Below are 27,938 nucleotides of genomic sequence, written 5' to 3'. Positions count from 1 at the left end.
CCCATTTTGGGCTCATACCTCCTCAGTCTAGATCAGAAATGGTGCCTCTCCTTTTCATCTCTGGTTACTGTCAAATTTGCTATGAGATGCCCATCATCTACCTTTGACTTTTAATCTTCCTGCTTTGGTGAGCTCCCAGCTGTTTCAGCTGCACGCTGCAATTCCATCCTCGTTGTAAGAAAGCTTCTACTGGGCTTTGAGATTTCTGATGTGATTTGATTAGTTCACTGAGCCCAATACGTTGCACATGCTGGTTTTCTGTATCCTACAGCACTGTTCCTTGCTGTTCTTTTTAATTTAGTTTTCATTTTTATAAAGTTGTATAGGAATCAGTTTCCCACTTTCTCTTCCACTGAGGTGACTGCCAATCAAACTTTCTAGATGATTCTTTGATATTTCCCCTCCCCGTTTGGAAAAAAACATGTTCACAGTGCTTATTTGAGTTTTTGGTTTCAGGAATCATCTATTACTGACTTCCCGCCATGTAAGAAAGGCCTTAGGTCCTCAAGCCTACCCCCATCCTGGGCACTCACATGTCTATGTTCTCCCCAAATTGTTAAACCTAGCTTTGGGGCACCCCGGGTGGCTCAGCGGTTTAGTGTCGCCTTCAGTCCAGGGCGTGATCCCAGAGACCTGGGATCGAGTCCTGCATCGGGCTCCCTGCATGGAGCCTGCTTCTCCCTCTACCTGTGTCTCTGCCTCTCTCTTCTGTGTGTCTCTATGAATAAATAAATAAAATATTTTTTTAAAAAAACAAAAAACCTAGTTTTGATCAGATCTGCATGCAAAGTTTACTTATTCTATCTAAGTTTATTAGATAAACTTCTGTCTTTTGGTTTCCAGCATTGCTGTTGAGGAATCCGATACCATTCTAATTTTTGAGCCTTTGTATAAAACTTATTTTTTTCTCTCTGAAAGCTTTCATGATTTTCTCTTTGTCCCAAGTATTTTGAAACTTCATGATTATGTGTGTTGTTGTGGATCTATTTTCATTCCTTGTATTATTGACAGAAGCTTGTGCCCCAATTTTTTTTCCAGAGGACTTATGGGGATAATATTGCTTCTTCAAAAATGTTTGTTACCTTTACACTGGAATGACAATTTGGCTGGGTAAAAAATTATATGATTTCTTTTTTTTTTCATTGTGGTAAGAAAAAAAAAGCATAACATTAATTTATCATCTTAACAATTTGTAAGCATACAGTTCAGTATTAAGTATATTCACATTTTTGTGCAACAGATCTGAGGATTTTTATCTTGCAAACTTGGAATTCAGTGCTCGTTAAACAGCTTTCCCTCCCTCCTCCTCCAGCCTTTGACAACCATCTTTCTACTTTCTGTTTCTATGTTTTTGACTACTTTAGTAGTACTTCTATGAGTGGAATAATGCAGCTTCATCTTTTTGCAACAGGCTTATCTCACTTAGCATAATGTCCTTGAGGTTCATCCATTTTGACATATGTCATGCACCATATGGCAGGATTTCCTTTTTTTTTTTTTTTTTTGATTTCCTTCTTTCTTAAGGCTGCATCATATTCCATTGTATGTATATACCATATTTTCTTTATTTGCTCATCTGTCAATGGGCACTTGCTAAGCAGGGAGTCTGCTTCTCCCTTTCCCTCTGCCCCTCCCCCTTGCTCATGCTCGCTCTCTCTCTCTCAAAATAAATAAAATCTTTTTTAAAAAAGTAAATGTATATAAATAAATACACCAGGTTTTATTTATTGTAATCTCCTTTGGACACTTATGTGTATCTTTGTCCATCTTCCATATCTATCTTTTTCTTCCTGATCCTCATTTTAAAAATTTATGTTCATTCTGCTTACTCTCTCCTGTCAGTGACTTTTACTGTACTTTTAGCAGTGTTTGTTCTCCTACTGTTTCCAATTCTGATTTCATTTCTGGTCCATGTTTATTCTTTTCTTCCATTTCTTTTGCGAGCTTTGCCAGTTCACATCGCATCCTTTTCAGTTGTCTCAGCATCTAATTTCTGAGCTCTTGCTCCTGCTCTACTCTTCAGTAAGATTTTGGAAACTGTGGTGAAATACTTGGTCACAACTTTCCACTGTTGTATGGCAGTTTTGCTGGTTGGTTGGTTCATTGGTTGGTTTTTCCCTGGTGAGTATTATTTACCTTCTCCTTTCCTCCTTTTGGATTTCAGTATCTTTGTATAAAGACCTGTTCCTTCTGGATGACTCCTCTTTGAATGGGGTGAGCTATATTGGATCAGAAGGAAGTTCATGTGGGTCAATGCCATGTTGCAGGCTAGCAGAAACCTACTGAGAGTTTAGTCTTTGCTTCTCCCTACCCAAAGGGTTTGGGTGCTATTGGGCTATTCACAGGGCAAGGACTTTTTCCACCTCACTGGGACTGTTACACTGCAAATATGGCTTGTCTGTTTCTAGAACCAAGCTAGGCCAGAGAATCTTTCACTGCTACCTCCCATCTCCCACTACCATTCTGGCAAGAGCAAGAGAGGCCAGGGCAGAAAAAGAAGGAGGAGGAAAGATAAGGAGAATCAGGAGGAAGGGGCAGGGGAGAGAGTGTACCCCAGCCATCTTGGGAGGTCCTGGTTAGAAGGGACAGTCCCCAGGAGAGGGTAAGTCTTGAGCAGGAAGGGGAATGTAGAACAGGCATCTGATCACTGTCTTCTCTCTGCTCTCCAGGGTGATCATGTGTGGCTAAACCCTCCCTCTGCCAACAAGACCAGTGTGGCCATTGGATCCATTGTCAAGGAAACAAAGCCTGGCAAGATCTTGGTTGTAGATGATGAAGGCAAGGTCAGTGTGGCTCAGGGCCTATCCCCACCCCCATCCACAAACTGCCCTAATCCTGCCTCAGATTTTCCTTGACCTCAGCCAGAGACTAGTCCAGCCACCATGTCAGCTGATCTGCTGAGAACTTGGAGAAGAGGAGCAGCAGGTTGGACCACGTGGAGGCCGCCCCTTAGAGGAGTCTTTTTCCTTCATTCTAGGAACACTGGATCCAAGCAAAAGACCTTGACACCCTCAGCCCCATGCACCCCAACTCAGTGCAAGGCGTGGATGACATGATCCGCCTGGGGGAACTGAACGAGGCAGGCATGGTGCACAACCTCCTGATCCGCTACCGGCAGCACAAGATCTATGTGAGTCCTCCATTTCTAGCCCCTCATCCAGGGTGCCTGATCCACATGCACTGATCTGGCTGGGGAGAAAAACAAGCACTGTGTTTGGAGCTAAGTACACTTGGTTCAGTCCCCACTCCTCGTGCTCTCACGGTGTAAAGTGGGCAAAGAATTTAGGGCTTCTCCACCCCTGCTCCCCAATCCAAAATGGATAGGGTGATAATAACCTTTGAGGTCTCAGAAAGCTAACATGTAGCATGCCAGCACAGTGCCTGGCACACAGAAGGTGCTCAGTTAGTGTTACTTCTTCCTTTCGTCTGTGGCTGAGTGGAAGGCCTGCTCTGATAGCCAAATGAACCAGAGACCATGGGGGTAGGCCTAGTCTGCCCGGCCCCTTCGTAGGCATATGGCAGAGACAGAGTCACCAGCCAGAAGACCCCTGCCCTCCCTCTGTGAAATGAGTCCTGTGATAGCCAGGAGGGCCATAGGGGAAGATGTGAGTCCTTTTCCCAAATCCTAGCAGTGGATGGGAGGCTGACTCCAGCCCTAAGTCTCCCATCCCTGTTCCAATGCAGATTTTCCCAGGAGAAGCAGCATTCAAAACTGGCACCAGCCCACCCTAACTGGGTGTGGCCTAGGAAGTCACAGGGCCTGGGCCTCTCCTAGGGAGAGGTGGCTGGTGTGACTCTGAGCAGCCCTTTTAGAATGCTCAAAGCAGTAGGAGAGTTGGCAATGGACCCCAAATAGAGGGGAAGGCTGGTCAGGAGAGTGAGGAGGCCCTGCGGGAGAGAGGGGACAGGACGTGCTGAGTCCACTCTGGCTGAATGTGAGTCAGAACCCTTGGAACTGATAACACCAATAAGCTAAAAGGAATTACAGTTTATCCTTTCCAAAGAGCTTATGCTTGCATTCTTTTATCTGGTTGTCACAGTCCTCGGAGTCAGAGATTAAACTCTCCATTCCTAAGATGAAAACTAGAATGTGGATAATCATGTGACTTGAAAAGGTGGCCATCCCTGTCCTATTCCCAGAGGGGCAGTCAGGCATCTTGGGGGTTCCAGATAAGCAGGTGGGGATCCTAGGAGGATCAGTGGAGGCTACAATTGTTGACCAGCCTCATGGAGGCCCCTGTGGGAAGCAGTGAAGACTCATAAATTCAGCCCCTTTTTATTGAGTCTTCTAAACACCAGAGAGGATGCTAAACATTTCATGTAGAGCACCTCATTTAATCTCCCTGTGAAAGCACTCACCCACAGCTTTCCTTCATAGTGAACACCCCCATCTTTCCAGAGGAGGATCTGAGCATCTGAGTGTCTTGTTTCCCTGGCCCAGAATCAGACCCACTTCCCCACCAGACTCAGCCAGGCCTGGTAGCGCTCAGTGGGCCACGGTCAGGACCAGGCAGTGTTGGCCTTCAGAGCAGAGGGCACTAACCATCTGCTCCCTTCCCCAGACATACACAGGCTCCATCCTGATGGCCGTGAACCCCTTCCAAGTGTTGCCCCTCTACACCCTGGAGCAGGTACAGCTGTACTACAACCGTCACATGGGCGAACTACCACCCCATGTCTTTGCCATCGCCAACAACTGCTACTTCAACATGAAGAGGAACAAGAGGGACCAGTGCTGCATTATCAGGTGGGGCTCAGGCTCCCCATGTTCCTGATGGGGATCAGGTGGGCCAGGCACACTGCCTCTGACTATCTGGTAAAGCAGGGAGCACCTCCTCTCCCTAAACCTCTCCCAACCAGCACACCTACGAGGCCTGTTTGATTTAGGGGTTCCCATTCACCAGCAACCACTCTCCTCAACAGCACACCAGCTCACCTGCACCTGACCCCTACTGCCCCTCCACCCTGACAAGTCCCTCCAAGACTTCCTTCCTGCAGAACCTGCTCTTCCACTGTATCAGCAGAGCCTAGACTGCCTCACCCTTCAGTAAATATTTCCCAAGACGAAGAAGGAAAAATGGGGAGGGCACATTTAGACATGGGACTCACAATGATGCTTGGGGGCTCAGGGGTCAAACAGGTGAGGTCAAACTAAAAATAAAACATCTCTGGGCAGGCCTCAGGTGAGAACAGGGGTAGCAGAAGCTCCAAGAGCCAGCTCTCAGGTTGCTAGGGCCCAGAAGGGACATGTCCTCCAGTCCAGGTCCTGACCCTGCTTCAAAGGTCCTCTGCCTGGTCTGGCCTCCCAGCTTCCTGCACAGGCCCTCCTGGTATGGAGGGAAGGGGGGGAGAGAGGGAAAAGAAGGAGGAGGGGGAATTTGCTTCCAGGGCACATTGCTTAGAGTTATAGTAGAATCCTTTGTTCATTCATTCAAGGGTCCATCGTGCTCCAGTGGTATGCCCCGCATTGTACTACTATGGGGAGACAGCAGCAGATGAAAGGGATTAAAATCCCTACATTATAGAGTCTACATTCTAGAAGGGGAGACACACAGGCAATAAATAAGCCAATTTCTTAGGCAGGTAATGAAAGCTTTGAAGAAAGACACTGCAGGGAAAGAGGAAAGACAGTGGTGGGGCTGCTGCTCTAGGTGGAGGGCAGATGAGGCATGGCCTCTCTGAACAGGGTGTTGGCACAGAGACTAGAATGAAGTCCTCTAGCACAGATGATCACATTTACTGTTCTCAGCAACGCTCTGAAGTAGATATTCTTATTCCTGTTTTACTGTTGGTGGCAGGGAGCAGGGGGTAGGGGGGCTTACCTCTAGAGAGGCTGAGATCCTTTCCCAGAGACACACAGTTGTTAAAAAGGGAATTTAAACCCAGGACACTGGAAAAGAAGACAGAGAGGTGTCCTGGGGTGACTTCCACTTCTTGGGAAGTGCATGGAATTATGTGCCAAGGAGGGTTGGTGCTCCCTCTCCCATCTGGGCTCTGCCTGTGTGCTCCCAATCTGCCCCCCAGTACTGGGAGGACCAGCCTCACTGCAAGAGGCCTCTCGAGCAGAGCTGAGCCCCAGGCTGGCCTGGAAGCTGGTGGAGGTTTGTTGATTGGACTGATTTGGCTGCATTGTAATTGTGAACACTTTTAGTCAAAACCTTTTTTTAAAATTAATACTTTCAGATGAAATAATATTTTTCTAAGATTTGCTTCAAAATAGTACGGGATGGGAAATAAAATTGGCCAGGAGTTGAAGCTGGGAATGGGACTGTGGGAGCTTATAATGCAAACTGTAAGGTGTGAGAATCTCCCAGGGATCTTGTGAAAATGCAGGTTTTGACTGAGCAGAGCTGGGTGGGCCAGGAGTCTGCATTTCTAACCAGGTGACAGGAATTGCTTTTATTAGCAAGACACTATTCAGCCTCCATGTGTAATGTTTGACATTTTCCATAATGAAAAATAATTTACATAAAAGTGACATGCAAGCCTTAATAATAACAGTAATACTAATCACTACAAACCCGAGTGTGTCCTATATGCCAGACATATTTTTAACCTAAACTCCCTAAGAAACTTCAAAAAAACTAGTTTTCATATCTCACCATTATGAAATTAATATATCTTGACTATGAAAATTTTACAAAATTTCAGAAAAAATATTCTCCAAAAAAAATTCCTTTACTTTTGGGGAGTAAAGGCTTTTGCTACCCACTTAGTTAAAATTATACTGAGTAGGGATCCCTGGGTGGCTCAGCGGTTTGGCGCCTGCCTTTGGCCCAGGGCACAATCCTGGAGTCCCGGGATCGAGTCCCATATCGGGCTCTCGGCATGGAGCCTGCTTCTCCCTCCTCCTGTGTCTCTGCCTCTCTCTCTCTCTCTGTATCTATCATAAATAATAAATAAGTAAATATATCTTTAAAAAATTATACTGATTAGTAGGGACATTTGTCATTTTACTGTACCTAATAAGCATTGTCCACATTATTGAAAGCTCTGTATAGACTTGATTCTAATGGCTGCATAATATTCTCTGACCAAAGGGACCATAACCAATCTACCCCCTTTGTGTTACTTCTAATTTTCTGCAATTGTTAGTTGTTGTTGTTGTTGTTGTTGTTGTTTTAATAATCTCTATACCCAATGTGGGCTTAAACCTACAGCCCTGAGTTACATGCTCCACCGACTGAGACACCCAGGCGCCCCTGACTTTCTGCAATTGTAGTGATAGATTTAAAATGTTTTAATGACCAGAAAGCTTTGTGGAGAAAGCTTTTTCTGATTCTGGGATTATTTTCTTAGGCTAAAGTTAGGATAATTCTGAAGGTTTTTGCTACCTGTGCCACATTGTCTTTCCAAAGGACCAATACAGTTTCCCCTCTGGGGACAATATAAGCTCAGTGCTCACAGAAAGGATGTTGAATGTTCAGTCCTGTTCACTCATCTGTAGTTACTGAGCACTGGGCCCATGTCACTAAAATGAACCAGACACACAACGCCTCAGGGGCTTGCATCAAGGCAGGGCAGAAAAGATGAATCACACCAACAACTAACACAAAGTAGACAGCTGAGACCCACAGTGAAAATGTGGTGGAATGTGTGCCCAGGGAAGGGGAGTTTCTGCTCAGACCAGAAAGCAGGCCTGTGGTGGGTTTGCAGAACAGTCGAGGGTATTGAAGAAATGGCCGTTTTACTGACTGATGTCCTCATGCTCTCTTTGCAGTGGTGAGTCTGGGGCAGGGAAGACAGAGACCACGAAGCTCATCCTGCAGTTCCTGGCCACCGTCAGTGGCCAACATTCCTGGATTGAGCAGCAGGTCTTGGAGGCCAACCCCATCCTGGAAGGTCAGTGGTCACCCTCCACTGGCCAGCCCTCCTCCACAGGCAATGCAGGCTGAAACCTTCCTGCCAGGAGGTGCCCATGGGGAAGGACAGGATTGTAGCCTGTCAGGACAGGAAAACGAGCATGGGGTGGATGGTAGTGTGGGGGTTCCTGGGAGACACAAAGGGGAAAAAAGTAATGACCTTACAGGCTTTCATTAAATGTGTTTTCCACAGGATCATCAAAACAAGTACTCCTTTTAAATAAGGGCCCTGAGATGAAATTGGTTTGGGAAATGTTGAATGTGTCAGTTTGGGTCACCAGGGAAGCAGTGGTTAAGACTGCAAGAGAGTGGGGGCGTCTGGGTGGCTCAGTGCATTAAGCATTTGCCTCTGGCTCAGGTCATGATCCCAGGGTCCTGGGATTGAGTCCTGATCCAGCCCTGGGTCTGGCTGCCTGCTCAGCAGGGTGTCTGCTTCTCCCCCTCCCTCTGCTTCTCTCCTCGCTTGTTCTCTCTCTCTCTCTCTCTCTCTCTTTATCTCTCTCAATTTCTTTCAAATAAATCAATAAAATCTTTTAAAAATATAGAAAGAGAGAGAGTTCTACTGAGGGGTGATCCCTGAGCAAGATGAAGGGGGAGGTAGCAGGAAAAGACAGGAAAAGCATCAGGGATGCTTGACAGGGATACCTGTAGGACACTCAGGAAAGGGAAGAATGGAATTGGGCAGGATGAGATTCAAGCTACGTGCAAATTTGCCAGGTCTTGGCCATTCCAAGGGGGAGTTCAGAGCAAAGTGCCCATTCGAGGAACCTTGCATTGGGCACAATGCCAGGCCTTAGAGCCCCCTTGCTCAGTCTCTGTTAGGGGCAGCCCAGAAATGTGTGACTTGGACCCCAGTGACCAGCCACAGTCAGCACGTTTTCTCTGTTTCTTTATAACAGAGTAAAAGTTCACCTTTGTCGATGTCCAGTGTGGGTTTTGACAAACTCATGTAGTCATAGAATGCCCATCACAGTCATGATATGGAATGCTCCTGTCACCCCAAAACTTCCCTCATGCCTCTTTGTAGTCAACTCTCTTCCCAGCCTCAACGTGTGGCAACCACTGATTTGTCTTTTTCTCCCCCATACAGCTGACCCTTGAACTACACAGTTCAGCTACAGTTCAAAACTGCAGTTGACCCTTGAACAACGAGTGTGAATTGTGCAGGTCCACTTACATGCAGATTTTTTTCAATAAATACAGCACAGTACTAAAAATATATTTTCTCTTCCTGGTGATTTTATCAATAATATTTTCTTTTCTCCAGCTTCCTTTATTGTGAGAATACAGTACATAATACATAACACATGAAAATGTGTTAATTCACTATGTTATCAATAAGGCTTCCATCCAATAGCAGGTCATCGGTAGTAAAGTTTTGGGGAGTCAAAAGTTATATGCGAATTTTCAACTGCACGGGGAGTTAGCACTCCTAACTCTCACACTGTTCAGGGGTCAACTATAGTTTTATCTTTTCCAGAAGGTTATATGAATGAAATCATATGGTTTGTCGTCTTTTGAGTCTGGCTACTTTCGTTAGCTTAATGGATCTGGGATTTTTCATGTTGTCTGTATCAATGATTTGTTTCTTTTATGAATATAGAAGTGTCACAGTTTGTCAATTTGCCAGCTGAAGAACGCCAGGGCTGTTTATAGTTTTTAGTGATTATGAACAAAGCTTTACAGACAGTTGCACACAGATTTTGGTATGAACATGTGTTTTTCTCCTGAATAGGCAAGTAGGAGTGAAGCTGTTGGGTCCCCATGGTGAGCCATTTACCTTTGTCAGCAACTGCCAAAATGTTTCGCAAATGGCTGTACCATTTTGCATCTCCATCAGCAAAATACAAGAGTCCTAGTTGTTTTACATCCTCGTCAGCATTTGGTACTGGCTGGGTGGCTGTTTGCTACTCCAATAGGCATGGAGTGGAGGCTCATAGTTTTAATTCAAATTTCCTTACTGGATGAGGAGGTGGAGCACCTTTCCATGGGCTTATTTCCTATCTGCACATCTTCTCTGCATCTATTCAAAACTTTTGCCAATTTTTAAATTGAGTTTTTTCCTCATTAATGAATTATGAGTTCTTTATATATTCTGGAGACAAGCCCCTTAGAAGATACATGTTTTGCAAATATTTTGCCCCCATCTTTATTTTGGCCCTTCTTTTTCTAACAGTGTCTTCCACAGGCCAGAAGTTTTTGATTTTCATAAAATTCAGTTTATCTTTGTTTCTCTTATGATCATGCTTTTGCTGTTGTATTTAATAATCTTTGGGGCATCTGGGTGGCTCAGTCGGTTAAGCATCTGACTCTTGATTTTGGTTCAGGTCATGATCTCAGGGTCGTGAGATTGAGCCCCATGTCCAACTCCACGCTAAATTTTTCTCTCTCTCTCTCCTTCTGCCCCACCCTCCTCCCTAAGGAAAAAAAAGAAAAGAAAGAAATCTTTGCCTAAGGGATATTGTCTTTTATGTTTTCTTCTAGATGTGATGCAGTTTTAGCTTTTACATTTAGGTCCATGATTTATTTTGTGTTAATTTTTTCTATGGTGCAAGATATGAATCGAGTTTCTGCTCTTTTCTTACTTTTTTTTTCCTTTTCTTCTTTTCTTTCATAAGGATACCCAATAATTTCAGCCCCATTTGTCAAAAAGACCATTCTTTATGCATTGAGTGGCCTTTGTACCTTTGTCTATAATCAGTTGACCATACACGTGTGGGTCTGTTTCTGAGTTCTCTATTCCACTCTATTGATCTCTCTGACTGCCCTTCCGCCAGTGCCACACTGTCTTGATGTCTGTAGCTTAGTTCCATATCTTGTCAGTTTTGCAATCAGGTAGCACACGACCTCCAATTTTGTTCTTCTTTTTCAAACTTGGCCATTGTAGGGGCTTTACCTTTCCATACACATTTTAGAATCAGCTTATCAATTTCTACCAAAAAGAGCCTACATCAGGTTCGTTCTTTCTTTCTTTCTTTCTTTCTTTCTTTCTTTCTTTCTTTCTTTCTTCTTTCTTTCTTTCTTTCTTCTTTCTTTCTTCTTTCTTTCTTTCTTTCTTTCTTTCTTAATTCTTTCTTTCTTTCTTCTTTCTTTCTTTCTTTCTTTCTTCTTTCTTTCTTTCTTCTTTCTTTCTTTCTTTCTTTCTTTCTTCTTTCTTTCTTAATTCTTTCTTCTTTCTTTCTTTCTTTCTTTCTTTCTTCTTTCTTTCTTAATTCTTTCTTTCTTTCTTCTTTCTTTCTTTCTTTCTTTCTTTCTTTCTTTCTTTCTTTTCTTTCTTCTTTCTTTCTTAAGATTTTATGTATTCATGAGAGATACACAGAGAGAGAGAGGCAGAGACATAGGCAGAGGGAGAAGCAGGTGCCCTGCGGAAAGCCTGATGCGGGACTCAATCCCGGGACCCCAGGACCATGACCTGAGCCAAAGGCAGACAGTCAACTACCAAGGCACCCAGGAGCCCCAGGTTCTTTCTTGAAGAGAGATCTGCCACTGGGCCAAACAACATGAAGTCGGTTTCCTGAGCATAGCTAGCCGCTTTTGGAGACTCTGCTCTTTTGGGGATTTCTCAAGGGGGAGACCAAAGAACCCTCTTCCTTCTCATGGGACTAGTGCTGTATAGTGGTATTTTCAGCCTGCATCCCAACCTACCAATGGGTCATGAAATTAGTCTTTTAGGACAAATTAAACTAAATAAATAGAAAATACCCACTCTTGGTTAGAACCAGTACTGAACATTTTCTTTTAATTATGCGTACAGGTAGGGATGTGTATGCAGGAAGACACAATGCAAAGTGCTTTTCTTATGGCGGGTCACATTAGAGAGGCTTGCAGAAAGAGCTCTATAAAATGCACTTGGATCATGTTGCAATCCAAATGCCTTCAGTCTGACCTCCTCCTCTGATCCTGGTCCCTGCCAGCTCTTACTACTCCCCCTGCAAGCTTGCCCTCTCAAACCCAGCCCCTGCTTCAGCCTGACCAATCTTTCTAAAACACAAATCTGTTCCCATACTCCCCAGAAGCTTTTGTGCCTCCCCCATCTTCCACAGACTAATTCCAAACTTCTTAGCCTGGCACTCAAGTCTCTATGCTACTAATTAGTTCCATCTATCTTCCACTGCTTTCCTCCTGTGGTTTATGCTCCAGCCAAACTTCTCACTCTGCAAACATACCTCATGCCTCCTGACATTTGTGCCTTTACTTGCACTTTGCCTTCCTCTCAGCATACTCTCAGCTGCCACCACTTTCCAGTGTAGTGCTACCCATCCTTCAGCTCTAGGCTCAGCCACCTCCTCTTAGAAGCGTTTCCAATGATGCCACTAAAAGTAAATTTTCTCCTCTCTGCTCCCATCATGGGCATCACTCTCTGCCTTCAGCCTTCGGAAATGCCAAGACAATCAGAAATGATAACTCAAGCCGCTTTGGGAAATATATCGACATCCACTTCAACCCCAGTGGGGTGATTGAGGGCGCACGCATCGAGCAATTTCTCCTGGAGAAGTCCCGGGTCTGCCGGCAGGTGAGGCCTCCCCTCTGCTGCATTGGTCCTGGGGAAATGTCCACCCACCCCAGGACCAGGAGCCAAGGAATGAGGAGGCTTCCAAGACAGGCTCCTTTCCAGCACTCTCAGACCTCCCCAGGAACCTCTCCAAACCTTCATGGGTCTTAGTTGGCTGCCACTGAACCCTGGCCGTACCCTGAGGTGGGCCAAGGACCCCTCAAATTGAATAATGATGGTCTTTTCCCAGTATTCAAGAGGAAGAAATGCTGAGATTTTCCGTTTTGATTTTTCCATCCATATCATGTTGCACATTCTTTGGTGCTTATGTCCACCTCTACCAGAATTAATTCTAATGCCAGGCCAGTCACCAGCTAAGGAACTGGATCCTGGCATCCCCCCCACCCCCACCCCTTGCAACATTAGGCAAGATGCCTTCAGGGCTGGGAGGAGCAGTGGAGATGCAGGGAAGCGCCTGGGAGCTGTGTGTTTGCTGGGCTTGGTGGGTGGACTTTAGCACGGGGCTGCGGGCCTGAGCTGGCCTTGGAGGCCCATAATGAGGCCATCCACAGAGCCGAACGACCCTCGGGCGATGCCAGAGCCACATCTGGTTGCCAGACCTTGGGACAGAAGCTGGGACGGGGCTGGACGGGGGCAGCAGTCCTGAAGCCCCACAGCCTCAGGGGGATGTTTGCCAGGCTCTCTGGAACACCTGCCCCACCAGGCCCCCGAGGAGCGGAACTACCACATCTTCTACGGCATGCTCCTGGGGATGACCGCGGAGGAGAAGAAGCTGCTGAGCCTGGGCACGCCCTCCGAGTACCACTACCTGACCACGGTGAGACCCACGCCCTCCTCCCTCCGGTCCTCCTCTCGGCCCGGCCCCGCCCTCCTCGCCGGCCTTCCCCCCCACCCCCCACCAGGTGTCTCTCAAGAGCAAAAGGAGAAAGAAGAGGAAAGCCAGTACCTGCTCCACCTGTGGTTTAGCGCCCCAGAAAGCCCTGGGGGCGGGGATGAGGGTCTCCTTTTTCCATCAGCCAATCCCCCCTTCTGCTTTTCCGACTGTCAGAGACGTACCCTTGTCCTCTGCTTCCTTACTTTCTGCTGAAGGCATATCCTCCCCCACACCTCAGCCTCCTCCGGTTCCAGCAAAGGCTCCAGCGGGTGATGGAGGGCCGTACCCATGCTTCTTCTTCTTCCTCGGTTTCATTCCAATCGTCCATCCCTGGTAGTGCCCCTAGAGCTCGAGCTCTGGCGGAGCAGGGACCTTGCTCTTGCGCTGGGCTGCACCCCCACGCCTGGAACAGTGCGACGGGAGAGGCCTTCCAGCTCCAGGGTGTTGACAAGGGGTAGAGGAGTTCCACCTCTCGAATCTCTCCTGCCCAACCCCTCCTATGTTCACTGCCCGAAGCCTTCCTCATTTCCTGCCTGGATCTTGGTGATCCTTTCCTTCCACATCCTCCCTGTCACTGGACTTGATTCCTAATTTACAATCCATCCTGCGGACCTTCCACACTACAAGTCTGACAGATCACAGCTCAGGCCCCCATTCTGCAGGGGCTCCCTGTGGCTCCTGGTTTTCAAGCGCCTCCAGCTCCCATCATCCCTCCCACACCTCCCTTTGACTGTGACCCCAGCTTCCTTGCAAGCTTGTCTCTACCTCATAGCCGGGCTCCGGCTGTTCACTGCCTAGACCACTGTTCACTGCTGCTATGAAGAACAGCACGGAGAGCCAGCTCCGGTTGCGCCTCCAGGGGGCTTTCCCTCACTTTCCAATAGAGCTGGTCCTGGCCCCCTTTGGTCTCAGCACCTGTTAAGAGTGTATGACACCACCATTTGCTTTCTGCCTCCCTTCTTGGATGTGCAGCACCCCAGGCAGGGCCAGGTCTCTCCATTTATGGAATTCCCAGCCAGTAGCACAGGGTCTGGCACATGAGGAGCCTTGGAAGGTGTTTGTTAAAGAAATAAACTCACAGGATTCCCCAGAGAGGATAAGGCAGGCATTACTGTGGATGAGTGACAAATAGAGGCTCAGAGAAACTGAATGATTTGGCTAAAGCTACACAGCTTCCAAGTGCCAGTGCTGACTACAAAGCCCAAGCATGCTATGTCTGTCATCATGATTCCACCTCTGGGAAGTACTGGGGTGTACTTTCTGAGCTGGGGTCTCCAGATGGCCTCTCAGAGTCCACCTAGAGCCTATGAAGTGTCACTTATTATTAGGGACCCTTGTCTGAGTCCCTGACACATCTCTATCTTGCTAGCCCTATGACGGAGGAGGTGGGGTGTAGGGTGACCGCCAGAATGTTGACGTGCCTGATCCTGCAGGGAAACTGCACATCCTGTGAGGGCCTCAATGATGCCAAGGACTATGCCCATGTTCGCTCTGCCATGAAGATCCTCATGTTCTCCGACTCTGAGAACTGGGACCTCAGCAAGCTGCTGGCAGCCATTCTCCACCTGGGCAATGTGGAATTTATGGGTAATGCTGTTCCCACCCAAACTGCCCTCCCTGGGGAGGAAGAGTAGGGGGGCCGGGGGCAGGAGGAGGAAGAATCTCTGGGAGTTCTCACCTCAAGAGCTTGCCAAGGTCACATGGTCCAGCCCTGTCCTGGGAAAATGCATTGAAAATTATCGCTATGATTTTGGAGATCTCGTGGGGTTAGAGGGAAGACGTCAAAGCTTAAGGCTCTCTAAAGATGCAAACTCTGATCATCGCCCAGCTTAGCTGGGACCCCCTTAGGGTAAGGGTGAACCAGACTAAACAAAGCCATGCATGAACTTGCAAACCCGTTTGTAAGCATCGAGATGGCCTGGGCATTAGGGTGTCCTGACCTATTAGTGCCTCTAAGCATCTGATGGAAATTCCTCTCTGGAGGAAAATAACATCAATCTAGATTCCAAATTATTCCTTCAGACAGTTTTTCCAACACAACATCTAACATGCAGCCAAAGGTAAGTAGGAATGAGGAAACAAGACATCATGAGCAAGAAGCAGCAGCAATAATAGACAATAGAAATAGGGCCACAGAGATTTCAGATGTTGGGATTATTGGACACAAATCATAAAGCAGCTATGCGTGGCTATGTTCAAGAAAAGAAAAGGCCACACTTGTAAATTTAGACAGGAAACTGGAAATGGAAAATGTGACATTATAGATTTTAAAAGGAGCCACAAAGAAATCCTAAAATGAAAAAAGTCATAATAAAAACCAAAATGAAGACATCAATAAATGGCTTTAACAGCCAGTTTTATGCACACGAAGAGGGAATGGGTGAGTGAAAGAAAAGTCAGAACACAGCATAGAAAAATCAGAGAGGGAGACAGATCATGAGACTCCTAACTCTGGGAAATGAGCAAAGGGTCGCAGCAGGGGAGGTGGGGTAGCAGAAGGACGGCCACTGAGGAGGGCACCTGAGGGGATGAGTGCTGGGGTTATACTGTATGTTGGCAAGTCAAACTTCAATAAAAAGAAATGAAAGAGAGGAACAGAGCACAGAGAGATAGAGGGCAGCGAAACAGAGAGCAGGAGGCGCGGAGGACAGGTGAGAGGCTGCAGCATACCTGTAACTGACGTACTAAAGGAAAAGAGAGAGAAAGGGGCAGAGGCAATACTGGCAGGAAGTCCGGCTGGTTCTCTAGTTCATGAAGGATTCCGATCCGCAGAGCAGTGAGGAAGGGCAGACTTCAGTGAACTAGTCCATGAACTCGGCCCCCTCTGTCCCACTGTGTAAGGAAATCTACTCCAGGCGAGTCGTTGTCACTGTGCCCATGTGATCTGTCACCTGAGCCGGGCACTTGGGCTGGTGACAGGTGGGTGCTGCGTGCAGGAAGAGGGCATCGGGAAGTGAAGGCGCGCTGCGAATGTGATGCTGAGCAGGTGAGACCAGGCACCACGGAATGCAGAGCTTGTAGATCGGGCGCTCAGTTAGGTCACGCTTAGCACAAAGTCTGAAAACAGATGAGATTAAGTGCTGTTAAGGGAGTAATATTTAGATAGTAAAAGGATGACGGCGGGGAGGAAGTGGGGAGGAACCCGTCTTAGCAGGAAAGGACCGTAGGGGCTTCAGGCGTTCACCAGGCTCTGCCTTGGCTGTAGTAGTGGCTCCATGAGGTTAAGTTAATCCTATTTACCATGACGCCCCTGGGCTTCTCTATACTCCTGTGCCTGTAGGCTTTATTTTGTGTCTGTATTTTGCACTAGGGCTGGGCATGGCTCACAACTGTGCTCTGTTAACGTCCACTTATGTGACTGAAAGAACGAGTAGCCGCTTCCATGTACAGTGGGGAGCAGTGAAGGGGGTCGATGGCTCATCTTCTTCCTTAGTAGACCCCACCCTGCCCACAGCAGCACCAGGCTTCTCCCTCCACATGAGCCCTCACTTCTTCAGACTTTCCTTTGATGTGGGGCCATGATGTGGCCTAAGCAGAGAGGGGGAGGCAGTCTGTTACCTTCCTTCCCGGCTAAGGGGCTGCTCATCACCGGGGACACTGTCTCCTGGAGGTGGTGCCTCACGCCTAGGGACAATGGCCTCTAATAGGTGGATCTGTGGCTGCCTCTGGCTTGGGCCCTACTGGGGCTCCTGTCCCATCACTTCAGGCCACCTCGCCACTTGGGCCTACTGCTTCTATCCACAGCTGCAGTCTTCGAGAACCTGGATTCCTCCGACGTGATGGAGACGCCTGCCTTTCCCACCGTGCTGAAGTTACTGGAGGTAGCTGGCCATTGTGTCTACCAGCTTCCACCTCTGTGAGAGGCCCCAAGGGCCTGGGGTCACAGCCCCCAGACCCCAGTTGCCATCAACCCTTCCCAGGATCCCACTCCTGCCCCCATCCTCTCTCCCAGGCTCTCAGCTCAACCTCCACACCCATCGGGGCACTGCAGTCCCTGGGGTGGGAAGCAGCATGAGCTAATCTTTAACATGAAATGATCGGTTTGGCTTTAACACACGTTTCTTCCCTTTTCTTGGTGCTCTTTGGTGGCCTTCACTCAGCATCCTCACTCTCCACCCCACCCGGTCCCTCAGCTGTCCCCACACGGCCACATGGCCCAGTGCCCTTCCTCTGGACCCTTCCCTACTTCCCTTCAAGCCCTCTGCCTTCTCCATGAGTTGTGCTATTCTGGAAAGTAGATGTGCTCATACCACGAGCCCTCCAGATTATTACACGACCAAATGGAGCCTTGCCTTGCAGGAAGACAGGCAGGCACTGGGTGGAGAAATATCTTTGCTCTAGGGACATGATAACGTCCTCCACATCACACTCCAGTGATAGTTCTGGTAGGAAGTTGATAGAATCAGAAGCAAACACACAAACAAGCAAAGCAATCACATTCTGCTGGAGTGGCTGCTGTTGGGGCATAGCCAGGTGCCAGTGGCCCAGTGTCAGAGCCCTCCCCACGCACTGTTTGCCCAGGTCTGCTTATGGCACCAGCCCTTTCCCCAGCCTCCGGGAGACCAGCACAGAGCTGGTAAACCAAGCAGCCAGCACGCCCAGGACCCACCCAGCTTATACACCTTCCTGAATATCCTGACACCCCGGTGCTTAGACCGATGCTCGACCAGGCCCGGCCCAGGACCCCGACTCCAGCCTCCATCTGGGCCTGGCCCTGTTGGATGGCCCCACAGGCATCTCCCACCCTCAGGTGTTTGGTCACAAGAGAGAACAAGACATGGTATGAGTAGGTCATAGCCATGGAGCCAGGCCCTGCCCCGTTAGCTGTGATGCCAGCTCCCACCGGCCTTTCCAGGTGGAGTACCAGGCACTCCGGGACTGTCTGATCAAGCATTCCATCATCATCCGAGGGGAGTTTGTCACCAGGCCCCTGAACATCACTCAGGCTGCAGACCGGAGGGATGCCTTTGTCAAGGTACAGAGCTATGGGAGAAGGGGTCCGCGTGTCTCTCTGTTGGACATGGCTCCTTCTCCTGCTGGTGGAGAGCAGGAGAGAGCAGAGGTAGCGGGGCATGTCCCGACTCTGCCAGTCACCTGCCTGCTGACTGCTTCCTAGCCTCTTTGGGCTTCAGTTTCTTGCCTTTCGAGTAGGGATAATGCCCCTTGGCAGGTCCATGAGAGCCAGCGTGCATGCAGCCTCTGCCGGTGAACTAGAGATAAGGGGCAGCCTGTCTCTTATGTTTCAAAGGCCATGCATGGGCTTTACCTCTTGTCTCCTCAGGGCATCTATGGGCACCTCTTCCTGTGGATTGTCAAGAAGATCAACACTGCAATTTTCACTCCACCTGCCCAGGACCCCAAAAATGTGCGAAGAGCCATTGGCCTCCTGGACATATTTGGCTTTGAAAATTTCCAGAACAATAGGTATGAAGATCTCAGTTCACCTGCTTTCAGAGAATGGGAGATCAGCTTAGCTCCTCTCTAATGGAGCAAGCTAGAGGGTGACCATTCTTCCCGCTGCCAGGGACCCCTCATACATTCTCACAGATGCCAGAGTCGGCTCTGCAGGCCTGAATCTGTCTGCAGTGAAATGGTGTGCGTACCTCCCCTGACAGCCCCTACACAGCTAGAGAGGGCCACAGAGCAACAAGTTACCCCAAGAGTCAGGTTGAAGCCCCAGCATTTGTCACCTCTCTTGAGCCATCTGCTCTCCTAATGAACTAAAGTGAATTATTACATGAGGCTGGAGTGAAAATGGAAACCGGCAGCACTGATTCAACTGCATCTTTAGATGAGCTACCGTACACGGCCACAGGGAAGAGAGGGGTATGTGTGACCATCCCTGACTTTGGAGTTTGGCAAGGGTAAGGCAAGGCAAGACACCCCTGACCCTGAGTCCCAGTGTCCCAGGACCCTAGACTGGAGGCCCAAAAGCCAAAGGCAGGAGGCAGGTCAGACAAGTGATGCCTGGGGGGACTGTGATGAAGGCTCGAGAGGGGGCTAGGCAGGGTGCCGAAGAGAGTCAGGCACTGGAGCCAAAGGAGGACAAATGGTGGCAGGAGGAGGACAGAGGAGGAAAATGAGGACCTCGGGACAAGCAAGCAGGAGCGCACTGGGATTGCAGCCATCCAGCCAGCTGGGAGGGCAGGGCCAAGGCCTGCTCAGTGTGCGTGGGGGGATGGGCCGGTCTGACAGAACCAAGCCCCGTGCAGTGGCAGCTCTAAGGCACGAGAAATCCAAGTGGGATTCAGATCATTGGGTTCTGTCCCCAAGAGCAACAGTTGAGCAGACCAAGCACCTTGGACACCTTGGAGGTAGATGAATAGTTGGTTGCAGGGATCGGTTCATTCACACAGGACCCGTCCTTGAAGGAGCCACAAGCTGGGTTTGCTACGGGGCTGCGGTCACCTCAGTGGCTACAGGTGGCCACTGAGCAATCTCCAGGCAGTGTACTGGGAGTGAGGGACATGGCGGACCTGTCCCCTCACCTCTTGGGTTAATAGATGCTGAACAGCCAGTCTCAGATATGATGAGGATTTGCATGAATGGGCACGAAAGGCCTAAGTGAGAGCCAGGGTCGAACAGAACTAGCTGGGTAATGTGGGGGGGCGGGGAGCACAGAAAGGTGTGATGACTCAGACACAGGGAAGGAGGCCATAGTGACCCCGGCCACTCCCTGGGAGGTGCAGGAAGGCTTTGTACCGTGTCTCTGGCTGTGGGGATCTGAAAACAGCAGGAAGCCCCAGGAGGATAGAAAGCAGGGGGACAGTGGGGCCTTCTTGCCAAAGAGCCCCCCCTCCAGTGGCAAGTGGAGATGGGGATGCAGGGAGAGCCAGCAGGAGGTGGCCCCATGTGAATGAGGGGGTGCTGGACACAGGCCTCAGCCATGGGAGCGGAGGGCAGTACAAAGGCCAGAGTGCTGTGCTGGAGTGAGCAGGGACCAGACTCTGGCAGCTGACTGGAACTGGGGAGGAGGGAGAGAGACGTGTCAAACATGACCTTGGTCTGTGACTTGAGCCAGCGGTGATGAGTGGAGGGATGACTTCCCACGGTGGGGTGCCCAGGAGGAAGAGCAGCAGGAGGATGGGGCGGGAGTAAGAAGTATGTCTGACTGATGCAGCGGACCCCAGCAGTTGTTACCAGGTCTCCAGAAGCTCATCTCAGCACCAAGACCTCTTGCCCCCGGGTCTGGGACTGCTACAGGACACTTGGTTCCCTAAGGATGGTCCCTTGATGACATTCTTAGTCTGTTTGCCATGGGCTGGAAAAGGTGACAGTGGCAGAGACAGAGAGAAGAGGAAGGCTGTGTGTCAGAGTGTGCACGTATATGGGGATGTGCATCCCTGGGCATACTTGTGCAGCTGGATGCAAATGGCTGGGGGCCCGCGGCTCCTGCCAACAGCCACAGGGACTAAGCTAACCTTGCTCCACCTCTGGGCGGCGGAATTCCCCCCGCAGCTTCGAGCAGCTCTGCATCAACTTTGCCAACGAGCACCTGCAGCAGTTCTTCGTGCAGCATGTGTTCACCATGGAGCAGGAGGAGTACCTCTCAGAGAACATCGCCTGGGACTACATCCACTACAATGACAATCGGCCCACCCTGGATCTGCTGGCCCTTAAGCCCATGAGCATCATCTCCCTCCTGGACGAGGAGAGCCACTTCCCACAGGTACACCCCAGAGCCTGCTGACCCTCGGGTGGAGACCCCCACTCATGGCTCTTTCCCTCAAGATTGGGAAACTCCCCTGGGGTGGCCCATTGGTCCCTGGCCTGCCGAAACCTCTGTCAGGCATTAGCAGACCAGCCCCAGCTTAAGCAGCCTTGTCTCCTCCGAGTCCCACACCCACTGGAAGGCTCACCAACTCCACCTCACCCCCAGTCCCCAGCAGCGTGACTGATCATTTCCTCTAAGAACTCACCCCACCCCAGGGAGGGCTTGCGAGGGCTGCAAGGATGCCAGAGATGGAAATGCCTGCCCGCTCGCCCTCAAAGCACTCCGGCTGACCTTGGGGAGGCAGACTTTCAAAGTAGTCAGTAAGGGCTCTGAGTCCAGAGAAGGGGGAAGCCAGGGTCAGGGTACCTGGATAATCGTAGGGAAGGGTGGAGCAGGGAAGCTGGCAGTGCAGGTAGGCAGACCCAGTCTCTGCTCCCAGCTCGGTCCTCACTCATTGTGACCAGTCGCCAGCCCTGGGAAGCAGTTTCCCATCTGTAGAAGGGTCCTCACTCACTCTCAGCCCAGTTGCTTTGCCCCCGTGAGGGAGCCCCTGAGCCCTGTGGGTGTGCCAGCTGAGCTCCCCATGGCTGGATTCTGGGACGTCAGCCCCTAGGGTGTCTGTGTTCTTCCAGGGGACAGATACCACCATGCTGCAGAAACTGAACAGTGTCCATGCCAACAATAAGGCCTACCTACAGCCCAGGAACATCCATGAGGCCAGGTTTGGCATCGCCCACTTTGCAGGCGAGGTGTACTACCAGACAGAAGGTAGGTGCAGCTCTTCTCTACTTCCCCTTCCTTCCAAACCTGGATCATTCTAGGAAGGCCGTGGGAAGAGGGCTGAGAGGACAAGGTTATTTTGCAACATGAGCAATGGGACAAAGGGAATGGAATGGACCACGCACAGTTTTGTTTTTTAGCAATATTTAGCTCTATTTAGACATAATTCACATACATATAATTCACCCATCTTAACTGTACATCTCAATGGTCTTTAGTATATTCACAAAGTTGTGTAACCATTGCCATAAGTCTGGAACATTTTCATCAATACAAAATGAAACCTTCCGTTAACCATCAATCTACATCCCCCCGCCCCCAATACTGGGCAACTGTTCATTTCTGTCCCTATGCATTTACTTATTCTGGACGTTTCATACAAATAGAACCATCCAATATGTGGTCTTTGTGACTGGCTTCTTTCACTTAGCATAATGTTTTTAAGGTTTGTCCGCATCATAGCACATACCAGGACTTTGTTTCTTTATATTGCGGTATGATCCCATTCCACTGTGTGGATATAGCACATCTCATTTGTCACTTCATCAGTTGAGGGACATTTGGGCTGTTTCCACCTTTGGTTTTATCAATAACGCTGCCATGAACACTCACATGCAAGTTTTTATTTTTATTTATTTTTATTTTTTATTTTTTTAAAGATTTATTTATTTATAATAGACATAGAGACAGAGAGAGGCAGAGACACAGGAGGAGGGAGAAGCAGGCCCATGCCCGGAGCCTGACGTGGGACTCGATCCCGGGTCTCCAGGATCGCGCCCTGGGCCAAAGGCAGATGCTAACCCGCTGAGCCACCCAGGGATTCCAGCAAGTTTTTATATAGACAAATGTTTTCACTTCTCTGGTATGTACTGGGTCATATGGTAATTCTACGTTTAGCTTTTTGAGTAACCACCCAACTGTTTTCCAGAATGACTGCACCATTTCACATTCCCACCAGCTATGTATGAAGGCTCCTATTTTCCCACATCCTCACCAACACTTGCTATGTGTGTCTTTTTTCTTTTAGCCATTCCAGTGGGGTTGAAGTGGTATCTCCGTGTAAAGTTGGTTTGGGTTCCCCTGATGCCTAATGATGTTGAGCATCTTTTCATGTACTTATTGGTTATTTGTTTATCATCTTTGGAGATATTTCTATCAAACCCTTTGCCCATGTTTTAATTAGTTGTCTTTTTATTGAGTTGTAAGAGTTCTTTATATAATCTGGATAAGTACCTTATCAGATATATAATCTGCAAATATTTTCTTCTGCTCTCTGGGTCATCTTTTCACTTATTTTTTTTAATTTATTTTTTATTGGTGTTATCGTTTCACTTCTTGATAGTGTCTTTTGAAGCACAAAAGTTTTTCATTTTGATACAGTCTAATTATCTATTTTTTCCTTTGTTGCTCATGCTTTCGGTGTCATGACTAAGAAACCATTGTCTGACCCAAGATTTACTTACCTCTGTGTTTTCTCCCAGGAGTTTTTTAGTTTTACCTTTTACACTTAGGTCTTTGATTCATTTTGCGTTCATTTATATATATATACTGAGATATGGTCAGTCATGGTTTTGACTGGAGGAATAAAGACCTGAGGGTCTTTATTTATCAATAGGGTCTTTATTTATCAATAGGGTCAACCTATTGATGTGTTTAGAAAAATGAGAAAGGGGGGATCCCTGGGTGGCGCAGCGGTTTAGCGCCTGCCTTTGGCCCAGGGCGCGATCCTGGAGACCCGGGATCAAATCCCACATCGGGCTCCTGGTGCATGGAGCCTGCTTCTCCCTCTGCCTGCGTCTCTGCCTCTCTCTCTCTCTCTGTCTCTCTCTCTCTCTCTGTGACTATCATAAATAAATAAATTAAAAAATTTAAAAAAAAAAGAAAAATGAGAAAGGTGGTCAGGATGCAGCTGTGGTCAGGATAGCGGGTCAGGCAGCCACAGCAGCACTCTCTGTAGCTCATATGGAGAAACAAGGAGGAGCTCTGGCCTGTTTAACCAGAAACTCAAAGTCAGGGATGATCTATACATACTTTTCAGTTGGAGAGACCAGGCAGTAGGAAGGGCTTTTTTTTTTTGCATGGAAGAAGTGAGGTATTGGGAGATCAGGGGATTATTTCTGCTGTAGAATGAAATATGACTCCCTGTGACCTGCAGGGTCCCAGAATACAGAGAAGACACTGAGTCCATCTCAACCTCCATAGACAATTCAAGGCCAAGTTTTATTATTTGAAGTCATGTGAAACTTTGTTGCGTATACCAAGATTAAGACAGCTTCTTTGTAGACTTTCTGAATGGAAAATTCTATTAATGTTCACTGAAGCTGAGGCTGCTGGTTTTTCTTTGGGTGCCATCTGTGCTGCTGAGCCCCACCTACTATACCCACTGTGGGGTTGAGCCTGGGGAGTTTCAATGCATCCCTTGAGAAAACCCCGGGTTGCAGAGGCTCTGCCAAAGCCTGGGGAGACACAGAGTGCCACCAAGTGTCTGCCCACTCTCTGCTGCAGAGGACAGCCTCCCCAGCACGTAGCTGGGAGAAGGGTATTTGTGTACAGTGCTTGCTGGCTCTTGTCTTGTGTACAGTGCTTGCTGGCCTCATGGTGCCTCCCAAGCATCTGGCGCAGTGTCTTCCCCTCACAGGCACTGGGGGCAGATGTGGGGGAAGTTGTCTTCTTACTCCCCTGACTCAATCTCCCTAACCCATACCAGGCTGTGCAGGGATGCACAGTGTCCCACTAAAAGGTGGGTGACTGAAAGGGGCAGAGTGGGAGAGGAAATTCAGGGTCGTGTCCTTGTGGGGCATCCCTACAAGTCCCAGGACTGTAGCCCTCACCAGCCTGGCTTTGAGACACAGCTCTTCTTCATCACCTTCTTGATGATTCTGTGTCCCACCTCAGGGCAAGCCCATTCTTACCCATGCCCGGAGCCATGCCTGTGTTAGCAGATGGCTAGGGCTGCCATAGCAAAGCTCTGCAGGTGGGAAAAGAGATTCATCTTCTCATGGTTCTGGAGGCCAAGAGTCCAAGATTAAAGCATTAGTCTTTCCTATGTCTCTGGGATCTTCAGTGTTTCTATGAATCTGTGTCCAGATCTGCAGAACACCAGTCACACTGGGTTACAGCCACCCAAAAAGCTTCATTTTAACTTCATCACCTCTGTAAAGGCCCATCTCCGCATATAGTCATATTCTGAGGCACTAGGAGTTAGAACTTCAAAGTATGGATTTTGGGGGGATGCAACTCAGCCCCTAGCACTGCCTCTCCTCAATTTCTGGATTCTCAGTCTTCAGGTTGGGGGGGCTCCTGGCAGAGGGAATGTCCTCAGACTGCCCCTGAACTGAGCAGTAGGGCCCATGAGAAAGGCCACATGGAAGCCAGGGGAGCCCCAAGGAGGGCCCTGGGGAGCCTCCTGGATTAGACAATGCTCGGGCTGGTCTCAAAGAATGAGCAGGAGCTGGCCTGGGTAGATAAGCAGCGAAGAGTGTCCAGGAGTAGCTGGTGGGGGTTGGAGGTATAGCAGAGCCGGGGCCTCTGGGGGTGACTTGGCGCCAGTGGAGTGCAAGGTCACAGTGGCTCAGGAGATGAGGAAGGAGGAGAGGAGGAAGCCGTGCTCTGGTGGCAAGAGAGCAGAAGAAGGGCTCAGGCAGGGTGACACGGCAATGTGCTGTTTCAGGACGTCCCGAGTGTCCCGGGGACCGTGAGCCAGGAAGGGTGGGACAGGAGCAGAGAGGTGGGCTGTGATCAAAGGAATGATTTGGGCAAAAGGAACGGCAGTGGCTTAGACAGGGGGTTGTGGTGGAGATGGTGGGTGCTGGGAGGGTGGCACTGGAGGGTTCAGATGTGAGTGTGATACATTGGTGTTGGGCAGAGATGGGCACAGGCGGGGGTGCAGGGAACTCCGCTGGCTGCACAGGGAGGTCGAGGGAGGGGTGGAGAGGGCAGCTTCTGTGGGGGTTCCTCTGGGCATCCCAGAGAGACCAGAGTCCCCACCCCGTTGCCCTCTCCTTCCCCTGGGGGTCAGAAGTGATGGCTGAACTGAGCTGGCGGGCGGGCTCTGCTTCCCCCACAGGCTTCCTGGAGAAGAATCGAGACATGCTGAGCACAGATATCCTCACTCTGGTCTACTCCTCCAAAAACAAGTTCCTGAAGGAGATATTCAAGCTGGAGTCAGCAGGGACCAAGCTGGGCCAAAGCACCATCATCCGGGCTAGGGCAGGGAGCCAGCTCTTCAAGGTGGGCTCCCGTGGGTGGCCCTGCCAGTGCCTCCTTGGGTCTCTTGGCCCTCAAGGCCACGAAGGCCAGACAAGCATGCACAGGGATGACCTATCACCTGGGGTCTCCATTGTTCAGTCAGGGCCCAGAAGTGAGCGTAAAACAGGAGTGAGGTGTCGCTGCTGCTGCTGCATGGACAGCAGTAAGGTGACAGGTGCACCTGGATGTGCCTGCTTCTGAGAGTGTGGTGGTCTAGTGGAGGCACATCTGCTCTCGTTAATATTATGTTTCTGTATTGGTCTCCGTGTATATGTTGTATGTGTATTGTGTGGTGTGTGCATGGTGTGTGTGTTTTGTATGGTGTTTGTGGGGACTAGGTGTGGTGTGTGTGGTGTGTGGTGTGTGTGGTGTGTGTATGGGTATGTATGTGTATGTGGTATGGGATATGTGTGGTATGTGTGTATGGGGGTGAGTTATAGTGTGGATGGTATGTATATGTGTGATGTGGGAATGTGGGGGGGGTGTAGTATATGTGGGATGTGTGTGTGGGATAGTATGTTTGCTGTGCGTATGCATGTGCTATGACGTATGTGATGTGTGTAAGTGGTACGGGGTGTGTGCGTGTGATAATGGTGTATGTATGGTGTGTATGTGTGTTATGGGGTGTGTGGCATGTACCAGGGAGTGTACTATGGTATGTATGGTATATGTGTGTGATGTATGTGTGTGGTATGTGCATGGTATGGTATGTGTCTTATGTCGTGTGTGTGTGTGTGTGTGTGTGTGTGTGTGGTACAGGGTGTGTGGTACAGCAGCAGTGGCACTAAGGGCCACTGACCAGGAAGGTGGACAGCAGAGAGCCCCCAGTGCTCCTCAAGGCAGAGTAGGATTTCCTGGTGGGATGAGGGTGTGCGCACCCACTCTGGCACACCTCCACCCCTTAAGAGTGACTGTTCCAGAAAAGCCCTGCAAATTATCTAATTATCTCCCTCCCACCCTGGGCAGGGAGCTGGGGCCTGCTGAGTGGCTATGGAACTTGGGGTATAAGAACTTGGGCTGTAGGCAGGAGAAACTGTGCCCCCTGTGCCCCACTGGCCACGCTGAGGTGCCCTTCACCTTTCCTCATGCCCCGCCTGACCTCTGCAGGAGGCCTCTCCTGTAACGTCAAGGCCCAGGGCCCACCGCGTGCAGGGCCATGCACAGAGCAGGCCCTGAGAGGCAACCGAGGAGCCATGAGGCTGTGCGGGAATTGCCCAGGTCTGGAACCAGGTGGAGTCAGGCTGGACCCCCTGCATCACTGAGCCAGGCTAAACTCTCTACAGCTGAGGCCAGGGTACAGGCTCGTTCTGGCTCTGTGGGACCCCAAGAGCATGTCCTGGGGATTTCGGGGAGCAGGACGACGGAGGGAAATGACGGTGAGGGAAATGCACGTGATTTTACAAACCAAGGCAACAGGAAAATGCAGCCCATTGTTACTATAAGTGCCAGTGATGGGGCATCCTCTTCTCAGAAGTGTTAACACATGTACTGCCAACTGATGGGATTTGGCAGTACATACCTTTGCTTGGGTGCATTTAACCTGGGAAGTGTTTGATCAAGGAGCTTCACCTAGGATCATCACTGCACAAAACACACACTGCGCTGCCTAGGGGCTTATGCTTGTTTCCACTTGCATCCATAATTTTGAAACATTTTTAAAAAAAACTATATACATATACTACAATGCATACAATGTGCACTGTAAAACATTTTTTAAAAACATACAAAACCAATACAAAAACTAAAAACATAGAAGGGTAGAGGCAAAAAATGAATGTTGTCAGTTCTCACATTCTTTCTCACTCTGGTGTATCATCTTGTACACCCCTCTTGGGAGACCCCACCTCTAGACAGGACACCTTGCCCCATCTTGCTCACCAGAACCTATGGTGGGCCAGTGAGTGAGGGGCTGAATGAGTGCAGCCCTGCCTCTCTGTGGGACCTTGG

General features: G+C 49.2%; 1 protein-coding gene across 5 annotated transcripts in view; it reads left to right on the top strand.

Moving 5' to 3' along the window:
* MYO7B (myosin VIIB) overlaps positions 1-27,938 on the top strand; it is an 86,576-nt gene that overhangs the window by 16,866 nt on the left and 41,772 nt on the right. For 3 of the 5 annotated variants that reach the window (XM_041739982.1, XM_041739981.1, XM_041739980.1), the window contains exons 3-15: positions 2,670-2,783; positions 2,978-3,130; positions 4,563-4,747; positions 7,721-7,842; positions 12,233-12,375; positions 13,079-13,192; positions 14,683-14,836; positions 16,994-17,070; positions 18,105-18,224; positions 18,531-18,673; positions 20,708-20,918; positions 21,596-21,731; positions 25,810-25,973. In XM_041739982.1, the coding sequence (XP_041595916.1) occupies positions 2,670-2,783; positions 2,978-3,130; positions 4,563-4,747; positions 7,721-7,842; positions 12,233-12,375; positions 13,079-13,192; positions 14,683-14,836; positions 16,994-17,070; positions 18,105-18,224; positions 18,531-18,673; positions 20,708-20,918; positions 21,596-21,731; positions 25,810-25,973 (1,836 nt within the window). Of the gene's footprint in view, positions 1-2,669; positions 2,784-2,977; positions 3,131-4,562; positions 4,748-7,720; positions 7,843-12,232; positions 12,376-13,052; positions 13,193-14,682; positions 14,837-14,857; positions 16,236-16,993; positions 17,071-18,104; positions 18,225-18,530; positions 18,674-20,707; positions 20,919-21,595; positions 21,732-25,809; positions 25,974-27,938 lie in introns of those variants that run through there. The other 2 variants (XM_041739983.1, XM_041739984.1) reach the window with 2 other exon arrangements.

The sequence above is a fragment of the Vulpes lagopus genome, chromosome 24 (assembly GCF_018345385.1).
Source record: "Vulpes lagopus strain Blue_001 chromosome 24, ASM1834538v1, whole genome shotgun sequence".
NCBI classification, from domain to species: Eukaryota; Metazoa; Chordata; class Mammalia; order Carnivora; family Canidae; genus Vulpes; species Vulpes lagopus.
This window is presented reverse-complemented; position numbering and strand designations above follow the sequence as displayed.